Raw genomic sequence first — 16410 nt, 5'->3', positions numbered from 1 at the left:
CTACCACAGCTCACGACCCTGCTACCCCACACCTCCACCCTACTCTCAGTATCCAGAACCTCATCACAAGAATAAGCAGTAGACAACTGCTTACATCAAAGACGCTCAGTCCCAAGGCTCTAAGGAAGTGATCACCTACCCCTCATTACCAGAACTAGCTGGAACAGCCCCTCCCAAAGAGAGAAGGCTACTGCAATGTAAAAACCTACTTAATTTTTGGAAACTCTCACCCTGGGCAATTTTACTAAAATTTTTTACTCAATTTAGCAGGTAGAAAGAATGTATGTGTCTAAAACAGAGAAATGCTATGTCCAGCTCAGAAAAGAGAACACGGAAAGATCCCTGGAGTGTGAGGCTCCTTAGCGCGTCTGGCATTTCTCCACATGCTCATCCTCCACCTTTGGTGAAGAGGCCTCTCTGCCCCACTGGCCTCTTTTGTTAAGTCCCGACTCACCTACTCATGACCCAGCTGTGGGTCCGTGGGTCCATCTTGCTGGACAGGAACAAAGCATGGCCCCACAAGTGGTTCTTCATGGCCCACTCCAAGGCTTCCTGAAAACCAAAACATCACATTCAAGAGTGCCTTTCCCACCTTCCACTCACAAGTTCCTGTGCTTAGGCGCTGCTGCATCCTGAGCAGCGGAGGCTGGGCTTCCAGAAAACTCTTAGAGCCTCATATAAGAATGTGAACAGCCAGGAAGTAGACTGTAGCTAGCACAGTATTTTTCTGTAGGATGTCACCTTCACCAGCCTTCACTTTATCAAAATCCACTGTGCTATTCCATCAGCTTCCCGTCAGACGTGGTTGCCAGTTAGCCTCATCTCTTTAGCAAAAGTTTCGTAGCACTTGAACGTCACGACTACAGTAAATACCAATGTATAGTACACTTGAAAATCACTAAGAGAGGAGATTTTAAGTATTCTCATTAGAAAAAAACATGATAAATATGTGAGGTAATGCATATGCTAACTAGCTCCATTTAGCCATTCCACAGTGTGTGTGTATATATACATATATATCATGTCGTATACCACAAATATATACAATTTTTGTCAATTAAAAAAATAAAAGATAGCATCATATACAAAAACAAGAAATTAAATATTTAAATGTAAAAATGAATCACAAAAGTACTTCATTTTTATAAATTAATTTTGAAGTAGAAAAAGCCTTTCTAAATATGACCCCCAGAAACTTACAATTTTGCACAGAAAGCCCTAAAAACACAAAGAGCTCCAACAAATCAGTAAGTGAGGATCAAAGACTCAATAGAAAAATGCAGAAAATCGATGACAAAAAAATTCACAGATTAAAAAATATTCAACTCCATTGAGTTCATTTTGAATTGAATTGAATTGAACGTATTCATTTCAATAAGAGAAATGCGGGCCCGGTGCAGTGGCTCACACCTGTAATCCCTACACTTTGGGAGGTGGAAGGGGAGGATCACTTGAGCCCAGGAGTTTGAGACCAGCCCTGGCAACATAGCAAAACCCCATATCTACAAAAAAATTTAAATTAGCTGATAATTTTTTCTTTTGAGACAGTGTCTCTCTGTTGCCCAGGTTGGAGTGCAGTGGCATGATCTCGGCTCACTGCAACCTCCACTTCCCAGGTTTAAGCGATTCTCATGCTTCAGCCTCCCAAGTAGCTGGGACTACAGGCCATGCCATCATGCCTGGCTAATTTTTGTATTTTTTGTAGAGACAGGGTTTCTCCATGTCACCCAGGCTGGTCTCAAATTCCTGGCCTCAAGTGATCTGCCCGCCTCCCAAAGTGCTGGGATTACAGGCATGAGCCACCATGCCCAGCATTTTTTCACTTCTCAGATTGGCACCTATCAAAGAGTTTGAAACACACTGTGGTGAGAATGTAGGAAAACAGGCACTCTTTCGCATTGCTAGTAGAGTGGATTGGCACAACCTCTAAAAGGCCATTTGTCAATATCTATCAAAATTACAAACCATATCCTTTGACCCAACACTTCTGCCTCTAGAAATTTATCTTACATATATTCTCTCACACTGGGCAAAATGACAGTGATTATTCATTGCAATACTGTAATTGCAAAAGATTGGAAGTATTCTTAATGTCAAGCTATAGGGGGTTTAGTTAAATTAATAATTTATCAGTAGAAAACTACGCCAACATAAGAAATAATGAGAAAGGTATTTATATAGGCTATAGAGCAGAGGTCAGCAAAATATGGCCTAAAGGCCAAATCCAGTACACTGCCTATTTTGGTACCCGCCATAGCCTCAGAATAGTTATTACCTTTTTAAGTGATTGGAAAAAATTTTTTTTAATTTCATTATGCATTATAATTATATGGTAACTCAAATTTCTATATCCATAAATGAAGTTTACTGAAACACGGCCACACCCATTCATTTACATATTTTCTGTGGCTGCTTTCACACTATAAAGGCAGAGCTGAGTAGTTGTAATAGAGACCCCATGGCCTGCAAAATGTAAAATGTTTACATTTTACATTTTTTACATCTGTCCAATTATAGAAAAAGTTCGGCAACTCTAATATAGAGTGTTTTCTGAGGTATTTTGTAAAATGAAAAAGGGAAGGTACAGAAATGGTATACAGTATGCTATTTTTTAGAAAAGAGAAAATAACAATATATGCATAAAATTTCTCTGGCTATTTCAGAGAGAAAAATTGGGTGACTGGGGGTGGGAGCATCATTTCCCAAGTATATCTTTTTTATATTTTAATTTTTGAATTAAATTGATTCAAATTGATTTTAATTATCTATCCAAATACTTAAATTTTTATGAATTTTGTAAAGTATAATCTCAACTTCAAAATTAAGCTAGAAATCAATCTTCATCTGTTTAAAGTACAGACAGTCCCTGCTTTATGAGTTTTTGACTTTACAATGGTGTGAAATCAATACACATTTGGTAGAAACTGTACTTCAAGTGCCCATACAACCATTCTGTTTTTCACTTTCAGTAGCATATTCAATAAATTATATGAGATATTTAGCACCTTATTATAAAACAGATTCTGGGTTAGATGATTTTGTCGGTTAAGGTAAACATTCTGAGCACATTTGAGGTAGGCTAGGCTAAGTTATGATGTTGGGTTAGGTGTATCAAATGCATTTTTAACTTATGATATTTTATATTTAATGATGGGTTTATTGGGATATAAACATTGTAAGTCAAGGAGCATCTGTATTCAATATTGATAGGAAGCTTTAAATATAGCAGCAGGAGTATTTGTAAACAAACTTCCTGGAAATTAATTTGGTGTATATATAAAGAAACTTTTAAAAGTGCATGCCCTTTATATACCCAATAATTCCACTTCTAGGAATCTGCCCTAAAAAACTTAAAAGATCAGGCAAAGACTTACGTAACAAGATGTGTAAATGGTATAATTTATAATGGCTGACAAAATTGTAAATAGTCTAAATGTTCCATAATAGTAGAATAGCTAAATAAAATATGATACATTAATATGATGGAATATTGTATAACTATTTTTTAAACGGTGCTATTGGGGCATATATAATGCCATGAGGGTATTTTACCATATCATCTTAAGTTTAAAAAGAGAAATAAACAACTGTATATGCAATTTTATTTTCTTTTTAATATATATGCATGGAAAAATGCTGGAAGTAAATATATCAAAATGTTAACAGGTATTATCTTTTTTATTTTTAATTTGTATGAGTACATAGTAGGTATATATATTTATGGAGTAAAAAATATGAGATATTTTGGTACAGGCATGCAATGTATAATAATCACATCCTGATAAATGGGGCATCCATCCCCTCAAGCTTTATCTTTTGTGTTACAAACAATCCAATTATACTCTTTTAGTTATTTTTAAATGTACAATTAAATTATTATTGACTGTAGTTCCCCTGTTGTGCTATCAAATACTAAGTCTTATTCATTCTATTTTTTTGCACCCATTAACCCTCCCAACCTCCCTTCCACCCTCCCCTACTGCCCTTCCCAGCCTCTGATAACCATCCTTCTACTCTCTACCTCCATGAGTTCAATTGTTTTGATTTTTAGATCCCACAAATAAGTGAGAACATGTGAGTTTGTCTTTCTGTATCTGGCTTATTTCATTTAATAGTTCATTGTCTTTTAGTGGTAGAACTATGGGTGTTTTCATTTTCTTTGTTGTGTCTTTCTGAACTTCTTGCATCCTCCCTGAAATGGGTATATACTATTCACATAATTTGAGCAGGGGTGAGTGGTGGAGAGGGATGGTGATTGCTTTTTCAAAACAAGTATGGGGGAAGGTCATACTTGCCTTCTTCCTTCCATAGTAGAGCAGTCTAGTGAACTTCTCCACGATCTGCGCCGGTGTCTCCACACTGGGGGGGATCTCTCCTGTGAGCAGGTTCGGGGTCCCAGAGCTCAGCACTGGCCAGTCCTCATCGGTCAGGCTGATGAGGTTGGCCACAGGGGGCTGCCGCTTGTACTTCTCCAGCTTCTTGCAGTCTTGCATTAGCAGCTCAGCGATGTCAGACCCCACCATGGACTGTAAGGCAAAGAGGATCATCTGGGGAGAATCCTATGAGTCCTCAGGCTGGCAACCCTAGCTGGAGAAGGAAGGCACCAGGGAGCCTGCCTTCTTCACAAGGAAGCCAATTATGCAAACATAAGGCAGTCCTTTGTTAGACTGCTATATTTCAGACTTCAGCATCACTATCATGGTTGTTTTCTGCCTGTCAGGAGCCATAAAGCTTACCAGAAACATTCACAATTTCACAGGTATATTAACTGGCTGGTGCAATAACCCAGAAACTGTACAATATTCCCAGACCAAGGAAGAAGATCATCAAGGAAGATCTGCGTTGGCAAACTGGCATTGACATTTGAGCAATTTTTTCCCTTGGGGCAATTTGTGGCTTCTTTAATATTGCTTTTCATAATCATGTCATAAACATAATCTTATCTATCCCATGAAGACTTAAATTTCATCCTGCACCTGCTCTCCCACCAAAACAGAACTTACCCCATTCTGGCGACAAAGGAGAACCAAGAGCTGCCACAGTAGAGCTGAGTCTCTGCTCCCCAGTGTCTCAGATTTGCAGCTCTGAGCTGCTTTCTGCTGGCAAAATGTCATAATATCCACCTTATGTACATCTTCCCTACATGGAAAAAATTTAGGGAGCAAAGAGTGAGCAGACAGACACTTCCCTGTTTCGGACCCCAGGCTCCTCCTAAGTGTGCAAGTGCTGGCTGGGCTGTGGTTGAGATAGAAATCTGACAAGCCAGAGCTAAGGTAATGAGTCTACAGCTATAGGATAGTTATTTTCTTATAGAACAAGAAGAAATTTCAGAGATTCTCTCATGCACCCCCTCCATTTTATAGATGAAGAAATGGAGGCTCAGAGACCTGAAGTCACTGCACAGGATAGCAAGTAAAAGTAGACTTTGGAGTCAGACAACCCTGCGTCTAAATCTGCCTCTGCCACTTCTCTGTTTAGACAAGTTTCTTACCTCCCCTGAGCCCCAGCTTTGTCCCCTAAAATTGGGACAGTAAAAGAACCTACCTCCATACAAAAAGGAATTAAAAAACTGAGTGGCATATATTAAGTGTTTGATATGATTGGCATTATGATTTGCTTAAGATTATCCAATAACATCAAAGCCAAGTTAGGCTTACTACCCCAGTGTTTGAATACCCAACTCGCTTTTTTGCCCCATATCTGTATACCTGTGTGTAAGAAACAGAGATAACACTCATTTTTACTTGAGGGAACTGTCAAATGCCATATGAGGAATACATTTATATAGTAGTGATGATACCTTCCATGTGCATAATCTGACTTGAGACTCACAGACAAGCCTCGGGTAGGGAGAGCAGGTGTTATACCATTTCTCAGGGGGAAAACTAAGGTTCAGAGAGGGCTAACTGACCTGTCCACCATGGTATTCCTAGTCAGTAAGATGCCTGAGCCTGAGACCCACGTGGGCTGTAATCCAGCAAGGACTCTCTCCTCAACAAAGATGCCCTGAGTTACATTTATCAGAAATACAACTAGACATTTAAAAGCAGTCCTAGTTCAGTACTGCAGAGGGCTCACTTGCACACTGTTCTGTAACTTGAACACTGCCGATCTTATTTACCTCTCCAGGAAAAAGCCACTGTTACAAGAATTGTTTCTGCTATGATCCACTTGTCAGTGACTTCCCAGGCGATGCTCCACTTTTCTACTAACATCTATCAAGCACACGGAACACTAAAGCTTCCTACTATGCAGCCTCTGCATAATGGAACTGGTTTTAGATTTCTAAACTGTCATGCTAATTTTTCTTTCTGTCCTTCAACTATTGAATTGCTTGTCAAAATGACTCAGGCCACATCTGGTTCTATCTTGCAGCACAGAGAATTCCACTCCAACAAGGACAGATATTTTTTTCCAAGGAAACCAAGAACAAATCTCCAAAATGCTGATCTGGGCAGGAAGATTTTCTAGGTTTCAAAAGCCCTTACTCAGCAGCTCTTACAGCACTATACCTAATCAAGGGTCCTGAGAAACTTCTCATCTCCTCTTGCTCTTCGGAATCATTAAGAATAACCTGGAATAAAACAATCAGATTTTGTGTTTAAGACTGTGTCCACCCTAGGCCCCTTTCAGTCAAGTCTAGTATCAGACCCCAGGGCCATGGGGCTAGGATGTGGCTCAAGGCCTTGTGGAGAAAGCAGAAAGAAAAAAGTGAATCTTGTTGCTAAAGATGAGACATTGACATCTCAGGAAAAACATAACTCTAGCATCAATTCTTTCAGAGAAAAGCCCCACCCATTCCCGCACCCTCCTAATCCAGGGGGTACATGGCCCACTTTCCCACAAGAGCATCCCATTCCTGGAGATGCCCCGACTCAGGCACAGGAAAGCAAGGTAAGCACGTTAGGAGTAGTTGGGTAAGCAGTGTGCCGGCGTTCCAGGGACACTGGGTCTTCTTTACCTCCATGCTGTGCAGTTCAACAAGGGCTGCTTGCCCGTCAGTGGGAAAGCTGGGACCTACACGCACCAGCTGACCTCCTGGCCCGAAACTCACAGGAACATGAGGGATGTAGAACTTCATGGGTGCTTTGGGACCAGCTGATGAGACATCCTCTGACCAACAGACACAGACGGACATTGTTAGCGTTACTTCCATCACTTTTCTTTAGTTTAGGAATATGCCACAGACGTATTTCTGCCCAAATTCTGCCTGAACCAAAATAAGATTCTGGGTGGGTTGTGTAATTAGAAGAAGCCCATGTTCCCTGCTCCAGTCAGATTTAAGCCTCTGAGAATGTGTCAGAATACAATGCATGGGCTTGATGATTCAGTCCAAATGATAATGCACTCAGCCCAGACTCTCAGTGATGCTGAGAGGCCAAGGAGTCTCTGGCTTTCATGGCCTCTATACTCACGACAAAGTTCCTACATCCAGACAAAGGAATGACGCTTTGCATCTTGCTTTTGCTTTTCCTAATTCTCTCTGGTCTTCCCTTTCTTAAAAGCACCACTGAGTGCCTCCTTTCCCAACCTGGTAATGGATAGGGGCACTGTTCCCTTCCAGGAATCAGCTATGATGCAATTACTATTACAAGCAAAAAGAGAGAAACTGGAACCAAAGTTGACCTCTCTGCCCAGGAGACCTACATAAGCAAATGAGGTGGACAATGATTCATTGTAAGGCTGACTTTCCCAGAGACTTGCCACCCAGCCCTTCCACATCAGATTCAACCAACTCTCCTGATCATTTTAGAACCCACCAGCCTGAACTGAACTCCAAGCTGCTGAAGCCGAGGGATCATCCCGCTCCGGGGCATCTCTGATGTACTGACTGAGCTCGTAGCTGCTGGAGCTGAGACCAGACTCACGCTGCTGGAGAAGGTTGGATTCAGTAGCCAATGATGGCTGAAAGTTAAAAACAAAAACACATAGGAAGAAGTTTCAGAGAGCTGGTCTTCTCAAGCGTTCCTTCAAAGAAACAAAATACATATGGTGAAAGTGGATGTGTTGAAAGGATAAAAAGAGATAATCTAGTTGATAGGCATTTGCCAAAGGATATATTATGACCCAATGGAAAGAGTGCAGGCCTTGGGGTCAGGGGCCCTTGAATGGAAATCTCAGCTTTGTCTTAGCTGCTGTGCCCCTGGACACATGACTTAGGCTCTCTGAGCTCAGTGCTTTCATCTGTGATATAATCATATCTGCCCCATATACTTCAAGCAATTCATGCATTCATTCATAAACAATTTTTTTTTTTTGAGACGGAGTCTCACTCTGTCACCAGGCTGGAGTGCAATGGCATGATCTCGGCTCACTGCAACCTCCATCTCCTGGGTTCAAGCGATTCTTCTGCCTCAGCCTCCCAAGTAGCTGGGACTACAGGCGCGCCACCACACCCAGGTGATTTTTGTATTTTTAGTAGAGATGGGGTTTCACCATGTTGGCCAGGATGGTCTCGATCTCTTGACATCATGATCTGCCCACCTCAGCCTCCCAAAGTGCTGGGATTACAGGCGTGAGCCACCATGCCTGGCCCTCACTCGTTGACTGTTTAATGAGCACCTATTAGCTCCAGGTACCGTGCTTTCCCCTTGGATGCAGGTGTAAAGAAATTCATGGGGCCAGGTATGATGGCTCTCACCTGTAATCCCAGCACTTTGGGAGGCCAAAGCAGGAGGATCACTTGAGCCCAGGAATTTGAGACCCCAAATTGCAACATAGCAAGACCCCATCTCTACAAAAAAACAAAACATAAAAAAATTTAGCTGGGCATGGTGGTGCACAACTATAGCCCCAGCTACTTGGGAGGCTGAGGTGGAAGAATCACTTGAGCCCAGGAGTTCAAGCCTGCAGTGAGCTATGATCATGCTGTTACACTCCAGCCTGGGTGACAGAGCAACACTCTGTCTCTAAATAAATAAAGAAAGAAATTCATTGAATTTACATCTTGTGTGCATACAAGTAAAATAATGATTCAAAAGCTCTTTGGGCCAAGCGCAGTGGCTCCCACCTGTAATCCCAGCACCTTGGGAGGCCGACGCAGGAGGATCACCTGAGGTCAGGATTTCCAGACCAGCCTGGCCAACATGGTGAAACCCCGTCTCTACTAAAAAATACAAAAATTAGCTGGGTGTGGTGGTGCACACCTGTAGTCCCGGCTACTAGGGAGGCTGAGGCAGGAGGATCACTTGAACCAGGGAGGCAGAGGTTGCAGTGAGCCGAGATTGTGCCACAGCACTCCAGCCTGGGCAACAGAGTGAGACTCTGTCTCAAAAAAATAAAATAAAATAAAATAAAATAAAATAAAAGTAAAGCTCTTTGTACAGTGTAAGGTGCTGCACATATGTATATGGCTGCTGTCATTGTATTGTTACTATTAGTCATAATAATATGTGCCCTACTCTATTAAGCACTAAGTATACAAAAGAAATTGACCTCATACAAACCTAATAAGTGAGACAAGATTAATATAAGACTTTCAAAATTAAGACCCCGTCTCTGGCTGAGTGTGGTGGCTCAGGCCTGTAATCCCAGCACTTTGGGAGGCTGAGGTAGATGGATCACAAGATCAGGAGTTCAAAACCAGCCTGGCCAACATGGTGAAACCCCGTCTCTACTAAAAATACAAAAATTAGCTGGGCGTGGTGGCAGGCACCTGTAATCCTAGCTACTCGGGAGGCTGAGGCAGGAGATTCGCTTGAACCCAGGAGGTGAAGATGGCAGTGAGCTGAGATTGTGCCACTGTACTTCAGCCTGGGCAACAGAATGAGACTCTGTCTCAAAAGAAAAGAACCCATCTCTGTAGTATATTTGCAAATTTTCCACAAATCTAAAATTATTCTAAAATAAAAGTTTATTGTAAAAAAGATCTCCATTTTGTGGCCCAGCTGGTGCATACAATAAGATTTTTAGAGGAAAGGGATGAATGAAGAGTTAGAAAAGGTTTCAAGCCCTGCTTCTCAAACCTGAATTCAAAGATTCTAGCAATTTCCCACTTCCTGGGTTAAACCAAATTGCTAGTCCCCTGGGGTCCCTAACACCTAACACCTGATGACAGCGTCATCTATTTCCCAGTATGTTGGAGTGAGCTAGGTGACATTTCTTGATCCTGTCAATTTGACAAAAATGCAAAGGAGTTCAGTTCAGGGCCTCGGATGCCTAAGACTGAGGCAGTAAGGAGGGAAAAAAGGAAGGCATGGGCGGAGGTTCTGCCAAGAGGGGAGGAATGGGTCCTCCAGACGGCTGGCCACTGGACATCCATCCCCAAGGGCCCTGTTCTGCCACTGCTGACAGTGTCAGCTGCGACACATGGCCACAGTCTCCAGCACCCACGCCACTTTAGGTTACCTTATTTTTCTGGGCCTCAGCAAGCAGGCTCCCTGGAAACAGCTCCCCGGGCCACTCCTGTCCAGAGTTGGAAGCAGGGCTGTCTTTACAAGGGTTCCTACTGTTAGATCTGCAGCAAAATGACAGGAGCAGTGAGCGGGGTCCTGGGCAAGCCAGCAAGGCTGAGGCGCTCTCCGCCGGAAGCTGACCTGCTCCAAAGCGTGGGCAGGTGCCATGACAGCCTGGATGCCATAGGAGAAAGCATTTTCCTCCCACTCACCACCTCAATCTACTAATCCCAGAAAAACAGGAGTGCTTGAGTTCCACAGCTCAGTGGCTGGAAGTAGCCTCAGGCCCTGATGAGAAGGGTTGGTCTCTACAGCCTGACATTCTGGAATGACTTACATCAGAGTGTTTAGGTTGGTGAATTCCACAGCTGCAAGCACCAGAACAGATGCTTGGGCAAAACTCTCTTCCCTGTCTTGTCTTACCACAGGGAGATGGCCCATTCTCAGGGCTCAGGCGTAGGCTGAGGAGAAGCACCCCAGTGCCAGGTAAGTTCTCATGACCTAATCATGAGAACTTTTACTAGGACATATCCATTCTAAGGCCAACACAGAATTAAAGTCCTCTTTTAGAACAGACCTCAAGGAACCTCACAGGACTCAGATTCACCCAGCTTTGGGAACAGACTCTCAGTGATAAGAATCTCCCTTCCCAGGGTCCTATTAACAGCTGGCCAGGCCCATCCTGGGATACTCCCCTATCCCTGTGGCTACAACAAAGGTACACGGGCTTCTGGAGGTGAGAGACCAGCATCAGACGCCAGAAGATTTGCCCGACATAGTCTGAGTTTGACAACATCATGTCAAACTGGCCTCTCCTTTCACACTTACTGGAAGTGGGTCTCACTATTTGTTCCAAACGGACTGTGCTGGTTTTCATAATGATGTTCATCAAGGTACTTTTGCTCTCGGTAATCTTCGTGCCAGATATAAGGACTCCTTTGCCTTGGCACTGCACCCTCAGAGAAAACAAAATCAAGATAGGTCACTTCCTGTTTCTGAAAGTTCTTAGAAAGATAGTAGTGAGCTGTGAGGAGTTCCTGGAGCACAGTAGATCTAAAAACGTATTTTCCAAATTGAAAAAATAGATAGGTGAGAGCTAATAATGAAAGTCCATAGGACGCCTCTCAGTTGCTTCTGAACTAATTAGCATGGATCTATACAATCGCACAACGATGGGGATTGGTGTGTGCGTGTGTGTGTGTGTGTGTATTCAATGTTGAAACAGATTTATCTTTGCTAGCAGTTCAGACGCTGCCAATAAGACACACCCTATACCTATTAGCATACGGTAGAACACTCCTTTGGGTGCATATCTGCTGTCCTCAGGGTGAAGTGATACACTCTTACTATAACCCAGCAGACGTCCTTAAGAACTGACTTCACTTTTACTTAGTCGAAGACTATAATCTTGGCTATAAGGCAAAGTAGGAGAAAAAACGTGGATGAAGTGCAAACTACCCATAGTGCTAGTAACAGTACCATCACCTGTGCATACAAAGGAAAACAACTCCTTCACATCTCTTCTCAGGACATCTAGGAGGAGTGTTTCTGCTATGGTCTCGTCTGGCCAAGAAAGGATGCCCAAGGTGAGGGTCTGAACATGGCTCCTTTGGTCTCTCCCCTGCCTCTCAGACCAGCTGCCCCATCCCCAAATCCCAGAGGCTTCTTGGAGACTTTTCCATACCTCTTTCTTCCTGCAGCCACTGTGGGTGTCCATGATAGTAATAACTTCCATAAGCATATTCCTCCCTCATTGTGGGAGACTGATAGCTCTGATATGAATTCTCATAACCTGGCCTAAAATATCACAAAGAAGACTGGTCAGTTGAGGACAAGGGTAGTAAAGAGAGAAACCAATGGAGGACTTGACAGACTAAACAGGTTCAGAGGACAGAGTTGTGACCCCAGCCTAGAATCTGCTTGAAAGCCATGGTTAATTCTAGATCCTGTAAACAGAATCAGAGCAAGAGTCAGGCCTTTGTTGCACAACAAGAGTAGAATTTTTATAGTAAAATTTTTTTTTACTTAAAACTCTTTTTCTAAAAATCTCTTTTTTATTTAAAACTCTTTTATAGTAAAACTCTCACTCCCCAAATACATACATATTGTCTTAGAAAACTCTGTCCTGATATTATCTGAGAAAACCACTTCCTGAGATGACTGTGTTAGGTCTCCAATACACCACTGTAATTTCCATGCTTATCCCAGATGGAATTGAGATTAAAAAGTCAAACTGGACTATCTTAAGTCTGATTGCTTTTATTGCCTCTGTCCTGAACATGCCTCTCTTTGAGAATTCAACAATCCAAAAAGATTGGGGAGAGGAACATCATAATATTAATGTTTTTATCAATTAGTAATTTTTTTTTTTTTTTGAGACAGAGTCTCACTCTGTCACCCAGGCTGGAGTGCAGTGGCGTGATCTCGGCTCACTGCAACCTCCATCTCCCAGGTTCAAGTGATTCTCCCATCTCAGCTACCCAGGTAGCTGGGATTACAGGCGTGCACCACCACGCCCAGCTAATTTTTTTGTTTTGTTTTGTATTTTTAGTAGAGGCGAGGTTTCACCATGTTGACCAGGCTGGTCTCGAACTCCCAACCTCAGATGATCCGCCTGCCTTGGCCTCCCAAAGTGCTGGGATTACAGGCGTGATCCAGGAGCCTGGCCCAATTAGCAATTCTTTAGTATTTCTTAGGGATAAATTTCTTTATAATAATTGTCATAATTTCAACCCTGAATCTGTAAGCAGGTCAATATCACCCCAACTGGAAAAGCTGAAGTAGAACATAGACGGCTTCCAACATTCCATGAAATATTAAGTCCAGTGCTTACAGACCAGGGAAGCAGGAATTCCAGATTCTCCAACCTGGATAGAATGACCTCACTGCAATCTCTTCCTTCCAAACTTGGAGCCTGCAGGTTTCTATCTGCTTTCCCTAAAGTCAATTTTTTTTTAAGTTCCCATTCATTCAGTATAGATTATTGGTATGCCTGTTCCATTCCGGGTACTGTCGTAGGCACTAGGACTCTTCTTGGTGCTGGTAGTGTCATGCTAATCCCAAGGCAGAGTGGTCCAATGACAATGAGGAACTCCTTATAGGGATCTCCAAGAAAAGCTTTTCCATAGTCTACATACACGACCTTTTGCAATCCCAGAGCAAGAGGGTTCCATCTGCTGTCTTGAATTTCACCACTTTTTCTACCCTCTACACTGCCCCCGCAAGCCCCCATACCCAGTGGCATTTGTGATGGCTTCTTTAAGAAGCTCCACTAGGGGATAAGCAGAAGAGAAATACTATCTTTAGTCATCAAAAACAAATTTGGGAGAGGACAGGATTTAGCTAAAGCCACATAGTAAGGTAGAGAAGGAAAAAGAAAAAAGGGGGAGAAAAATGAAAGGAAAAGGAAGAAGGAAAAAAACAACCTATTCATATGCATTTAGGAGAGTTGCATTCATTCCAAGCCCTAAAGCCATACCTTGAATACAACTGATTGGGATAACCACCTTCGTAATAGTCAACTCCGGACACAGGCTGATGCCAGTCCCCAGGCCTGGATGCATAATGGGGCTGTTGATGGTCTGCCCTGGGCTCCTGCTGTGGTTGGGGGCTTCCACAGTTGTCTTGCCATTGGTGAAACCTCTCTCCATTATGCCGAGAATGAGGGACAGGCCGATGATGTCCATCTCTCCGAAACCCTCGGTCTGGATCCTTTGAGGATGCTGTGGCCTTCCCTCGTGTCTGGGGCAGCCTCTGGGGAGCCCAAAGTTCCATCCTTGACTCTCTGAATTTGTCTTGGGTTTTGAGTAAGTTGTGTAGTTATTTTATCTTCCTGCAGACAAAAGAAAAAGGAAAAAATCATCACTTGAAGCGTATATCCAAACAGAGTGGTTGATTAGGTTTTGTGAAAAGAGCAGCTATGGTCCTCGAAATCTATCTAAAACAAACCATATGGTCATGGATACAGAGAAATCTGAGAAAAAATCTCAAATACATGAAGCAAATAACAGACTAGACAATTATATTGATATTGCTTAAAAAATTAAAAAGTACATTTGGAACAACGACAGATGGGGGAGGCATGAGAGACAGATAACAGTAATAGGTACAGCTAAAAATGCTATCAAGGAATCCCAGTTGATGTTTCTTCACATATTCCCCCAGCAAGTGTTCATTTAACACTTACAGTGGAGGCCCTGTGGTATCATAAACAGAGTGAGTCTTGCAGAGAGCTAGATCAGAGTTCAAATCCTAACTCTGCCACTTAACTAGTTAGTTCATTTTTTCAAGTCTCAATTTCCTTACCCATGAAATGGAGACTGTAATGACTACCTTGCAAGGTTATTGACAGAGTTAAAGATAACCTATGCGAAGTGCGTAACATGTTACCTAACATGTTAAAATGCTCAATAAATAGTAGTGTTATCAAGGATAAAGATTACGGTAGTATGAGTGGCTGAAAATGTTTATTAAACAAAAAGAAATTTAGACTGACCTTTTCAAGAAGCACCTTTTCTGAATCCTTATATTAACCCCCTCAAAGAACTAGAACCTATATAATATGGTCATACCTGCTCCTCCTCCAGAGGAGCCAACAAGAGGCAAATTTGGGATTGTTTTCGTAAGAAAATAGAAGGCCATGTCTCAGGATTCTTCCTGGCTGGAGATTTTAAATCCTGAAAGTCTCCCTAGCATCAAACTAATTTTCCCCCACGTATTCCTGAAAAAGGGAAATTGCTCCAAGGACTGATTACCTTCCAGGTTCCTCTGCCCATAGCACGGGGTGGCGGGGGACAGGGGTTGCACCCACGAAAGGGAAGCACGCCTCAGATCTTACTCTTGCTCAGGGATTCCTTGTGTCAGGAGCATCCACAGGCTAGGTCGGCCTCAATTTTTTTTCTTCCTTAGGAACTGTTTTAGGTTGCAAGATTCAACCTAATCAAATCAGTTAACTTGTTTCCACCACTGAAGGTCCCAGCCTCATATAAAAATTCATATCAGAACAAAAGGTCAAAAGGGTGGGTGTTGAAATTGAGACGTCACTCTGCTCAAACACCAGGGAGCCGAGGTCGACAGCTATGAGCCAAGAGCTATGAGACAGCAGAACACACAAGAAGAGCAAGGTGCGGAGGGGGCCTCCCACCTCAAGGTCACTCACAACTCAGAGGAACCTGTGGCTTCCTTCCCACGTCATCTCACTCCCTTGAAAACACCAGGTGCAACGACAGCCTTTGCCAGCAAATCCCAGGAAAGGCCAAATGTCCCAGACACAGGGAAGGGCACATGAGCCTTTTCTGAAGGCTGGTGGAACTCAAAACCATTTGGACCAAGTAAGCGGAAGGAGAAGAAACCTGCTTTCTCCTTGTCCCCACATAGTCTCACTAGGCAGCCCTTTCCCAACTGCAAAGGCGCAACACCCAATCTTTCCACTGAAATCACATCATTTTGCTGCCAAGAGACATCAACTCCAGCAAATCAGTTCTCAGATTAAGGACACCAAATAAATAACACCTTCGATTCTCAAAATGAAGGAATTACATCTATGATGACAAATCAGACTCACACATTCAAGTAAATGACCTTTCCTAGCCCCAGTAAAGGCAATCTTGCCTTTCCTAATCTGACGGCACAGCACGTCCAGCTCAAAGAGGGGAAAGAAGGGAGCGAGTGTTCCCACACACCTGCTCTGATGGCGTCCCACCTTCCTTCAGCGCTGCTCCAGCGACCTGGCCCAAGAGTGCCTCCTCTCCTCTTGGAGACTGTCAAAGTCCAGGTGCCACATCTACCAAGACTCCCCGGGCCCTCAGATCTGCAACATGTCAGTTACCTTTGCAACTGCCCAGCCTCCATGGAGCTGATTCATTAGGGCAAAGTACAGCCCAGATACCGCAGCCCGGGACCCGCCTGACTTGACGAATTTGCTCAGAACCCTGTCAGAGACTGGCGCTTCTGTTTGCCTGAGCATGGGCTGAGCCAGGTTCACTCACATGAGAAACCATCCAAATTCTCACAGCAA

The 16410-nt window shown here is 43.1% G+C and overlaps 1 protein-coding gene across 3 annotated transcripts in view; it reads right to left on the bottom strand.

Annotated features, from left to right (window-relative positions):
* The window catches only part of SEC16B (SEC16 homolog B, endoplasmic reticulum export factor), a 109981-nt gene that overhangs the window by 31495 nt on the left and 62076 nt on the right, over positions 1–16410 (bottom strand). For 2 of the 3 annotated variants that reach the window (XM_054524783.2, XM_063726358.1), the window contains 10 exons: positions 13873–14226; positions 12079–12191; positions 11223–11343; positions 10348–10456; positions 7761–7905; positions 6962–7113; positions 6513–6574; positions 5004–5139; positions 4296–4526; positions 455–552 (listed from right to left, as the gene is read on the bottom strand). In XM_054524783.2, coding sequence (XP_054380758.1) covers positions 455–552; positions 4296–4526; positions 5004–5139; positions 6513–6574; positions 6962–7113; positions 7761–7905; positions 10348–10456; positions 11223–11343; positions 12079–12191; positions 13873–14168 — 1463 coding nt within the window. In that variant the 5' untranslated portion in view covers positions 14169–14226. Of the gene's footprint in view, positions 1–454; positions 553–4291; positions 4527–5003; positions 5140–6512; positions 6575–6961; positions 7114–7760; positions 7906–10347; positions 10457–11222; positions 11344–12078; positions 12192–13872; positions 14227–16410 lie in introns of all 3 variants that reach the window. The other variant, XM_063726359.1, reaches the window with a different exon arrangement.

This window comes from Pongo abelii, chromosome 1 (assembly GCF_028885655.2).
Source record: "Pongo abelii isolate AG06213 chromosome 1, NHGRI_mPonAbe1-v2.0_pri, whole genome shotgun sequence".
Classification (NCBI taxonomy): domain Eukaryota; kingdom Metazoa; phylum Chordata; class Mammalia; order Primates; family Hominidae; genus Pongo; species Pongo abelii.
Note: the sequence above shows the minus strand (reverse complement) of the source record. Positions and strands in the feature narration are given on the sequence as shown.